Raw genomic sequence first — 3,287 nt, 5'->3', positions numbered from 1 at the left:
TTCTCCATGTATTTTGGAGCCTTTCCTTGCAAATGTATGTATTCCCTATATTCACTTAATTTAAAACGCATCAACCTAGAATTATTCAATCTGGTTATCTTATGACATGGTTTTTCCACAGATATACACAAAAAAATTCAATCATGAAACGCGTAGAGAGTTTACAGCCTTCATGAATTGAAAATCACATGTTCCTGTAACCATGGGTTATATGTTATATATACACATGTTTAATTTGTGTACTGATGATATTCCCTAAAATCAAATTATATGTGTTTATGTATTTTGTAATAAATTTGATGTGTTTTTAACATTTTGTTGGACCATTTTATTCAGCACCACTCATAAAAGTCCCATGGGAACATCTTCTTTTGGCTTTTCCTGTATATTGGGGACTGAGTGCTGCTGTGGTTTGATCTTAGGCAGCCATTTTTTTATCATGCCTACAAATCCTGGTGGTCAAACACCAAGTCCAATTCTTGGCCTAACCTGCTCAAACCTTTAAATCTGTAAATTAACAGTGTTATTGAAAATACTGTATATGCATTTGAGTCGCATAGAATGCATTAAGATAAAAAAACCTTCTGCCTTTAGAATCTCTTTAAGGAATATCATGTTGATGTGATCTAATTTAAAGCAGTTTTATTTTCGATTTGCTTTGTGCTTTGTAAAACAGGTTGGGTATTTGTCTTAAATTTAATAACATAATAATTTTACACGGCTATAGTTGGTTTAGTGTATGTACATTTATTGGTTTTACTGCAGCATGTTATACATATATTTTTACTTTTATTTATACATTTTATGGAATAGGATATAGCGCTGTTTATTGTATGTAATATTACTCTAATCTCTGTAGACAGACCATTCATATCAACAACAATCTACCCATAAGATTATATGTGCATTTAATGTATTTTATTCATGTTATCTGCCAGTAAAATCCCCCCTTGTGTAGACATCCAAAAGTCCTGAGACTGCTGCTGGGTGCCGCCATTTTGGAAGTAATATCAGCAGCCCCAACAGACTCAACTTCCACTCTATAGCAGAGGAAATACTCTGTTCCCGAGCCTTTCCATGTTCAGCCGAGCTGTCCCCGGGCCTTTCAGAGTGTTTCCGGCGCCCCCTCACCTCTGGCCACATGCGGTATTGAATGAATGAATGAATGAATGATTTATAAAGCGCTGCAAATGCTAACGGAATCGCCTCAAGGCGCTGCATTGCCATAGAAGTCAGGTATTGCATGCCATAGAAGTCAATGCGGAACAAATTATTTTCGTTTCCATTGACTTCTATGGGGAAACTTGCTTTGATATGCGAGTGCTTTGGATTACGAGCATTCTCCTGGAACGGATTATGCTCATATTCCAAGGTTCCACTGTATTACACCAACCGAGTGCTCAGGCTTCCTTCCCCTTCTCATTCCCCCCACAAATCTTTATACAACCTTCTCTTCCTACCAATATCCCAGCATGGAGGGGCTCAGAGAAGGTGGTCGTGAAGGTGTGGAGATGTCGGATCGGGTCACACAGATCATAAAAGGAGATCCGCCCGGCCTCATAATCCAGATCTATCCTGACTCTGTTACAGGAGGTATTGGTGGGTAAGCAGGTCTCTTTACTGTCATGTGTCACCCCATACTGATCATCTTTCCTGTACAAACACCAGGACTTGTTATTATATCCAATCACTGACTGCTTTCCTCCCCTGTCTATACTGGGGTAACATATCCCGACTCTCCACCAATCTGATCCCCCGACATCCACTTCCCAGTAATGTCTCCCTGAGGAGAAACTCCGACTGCTCAACACCTGAGGACAATTCGGAAATCTCTCTGGTGTTTCTGGTTGATTCTGTTTTCTGTCTGACCTGGATACAGTTTTCCTGTCATCTGATATATGGAGATTATTCTGAGCTGTGTTTACATCCAGTATTATGTCTGCAGCTCCCTGTATATAGAAGTCTACATTTACCTCTGTTATTATATCAGATAATGTGTGTAATGTGTGTGATATCCCATCCACATCCAGACCCCCTCCATCATGGAGGAGCTTCTCATGTCTCTCTCTGTCCTCATTATCTCCATCCTCAGTACCACACAAGTCACCTGTGTCTGATTCCTGTAAGACAGTCAGTGGATCCGTCATGTTACACAGCTCCTCAATGTGACGCATCTTCCTGGACAGCTCCTCCTTCTTTATTTCCAGATCCCGGATGGAGATGGAGATCCGCTCTGCCCTCCCGGAGATTTCCCTCAGGATTCTCTTCTCCAGGTCTTCCAGACGTCTCCTGAGATCTGTAAACAGGGCAGTGACTCTCTCTGTGTCACCAGCTGCTTTTTCTTCTACTTTTCTCCTGTGTTCCTGCAGACTCTGGACTCTTTCCTCCGTCTCCTCTCTCTTTGTCAGAAGTTTCTGCAGAACATTCCTCAGTGTCTCCTTCTTCTTCTCAGAAGCCTCATCCAGTGACTCCATCTCATGTCCTTTATGTCCTCCAATCACACACAACATACAGGCACAGGTCTCATCCTCAGTGCAGTAATACACCAGGATCTTTTTATGGATGGAGCATTTCCTGCTCTCCATGGACAAGGTGGGGTCACATAAGATGTGTTCTGGGGACTTTTTGTGGACTCTCAGGTGTTTAGCACAGAGAGAAACTTCACAGAGCAGACAGGATCTAACAGCAGGTACAGGAGAGTCCACACAGTGATTACAGAAGACCCCGGACTCCTCCTGATCTGGCTGAGCAGACAGGAAATTCTCCACTATGTTACGTAGTGTTATGTTCCTGTGCAGTGCAGGCCGATCCTGAAACTTCTCTCTGCATTCAGGACAGGAATATCCTCCAGACCCCTCCTGTGTATCCAGCACACGATCAATACAGACCCGGCAGAAGTTGTGTCCACATCTCAGGTTTACAGGATATGTATAAATGTTCAGACAGACGGAACATTCCAACTCAGCTCTTAAATCAGCAGACGCCATCGCTGACAGCAGAAGAGAGAAATGAAAGTGAAAGTCTCTGACACCGAAGATTGCAGTTGGGAGGGTCACTTCCTCCTACACGGGGTGAGGCTGGGCTGTGACTTGTACTTTATTAATAGGACTCGTTATATGGAGGGAAACCAATATTGGAAGAATCTCCTCTATAATAATGTGCCTGTCTCAGGAAAATATAGATCACTTTGGTGAAAATTAGAGCCTGTGTCAACAAACATTCCGTCAGAATTGATTTTCTTTCCATACAAGTGAATCGGAATGCAAACACAGATTACAACTGTCACA

The 3,287-nt window shown here is 42.2% G+C and overlaps 1 protein-coding gene across 1 annotated transcript; it reads right to left on the bottom strand.

Annotated features, from left to right (window-relative positions):
• Window positions 1–729: 729 nt before the first annotated feature.
• On the bottom strand, window positions 730–3,027 carry LOC141134896 (E3 ubiquitin/ISG15 ligase TRIM25-like). Its single transcript, XM_073624327.1, has one exon. The coding sequence runs from the start codon at window positions 2,985–2,987 to the stop codon at window positions 1,401–1,403; it is 1,587 nt and encodes a 528-aa protein (XP_073480428.1). The 5' UTR covers window positions 2,988–3,027; the 3' UTR covers window positions 730–1,400.
• Between the last annotated feature and the right edge of the window lie 260 nt (window positions 3,028–3,287).

The sequence above is a fragment of the Aquarana catesbeiana genome, linkage group LG03, assembly GCF_042186555.1.
Source record: "Aquarana catesbeiana isolate 2022-GZ linkage group LG03, ASM4218655v1, whole genome shotgun sequence".
NCBI lineage: Eukaryota > Metazoa > Chordata > Amphibia > Anura > Ranidae > Aquarana > Aquarana catesbeiana.
This window is presented reverse-complemented; position numbering and strand designations above follow the sequence as displayed.

Excerpts from the sequence above, each read along its gene's own strand:
- LOC141134896 (XM_073624327.1), bottom strand. The coding sequence starts at position 2,987 with ATGGCGTCTGCTGATTTAAGAGCTGAGTTGGAATGTTCCGTCTGTCTG.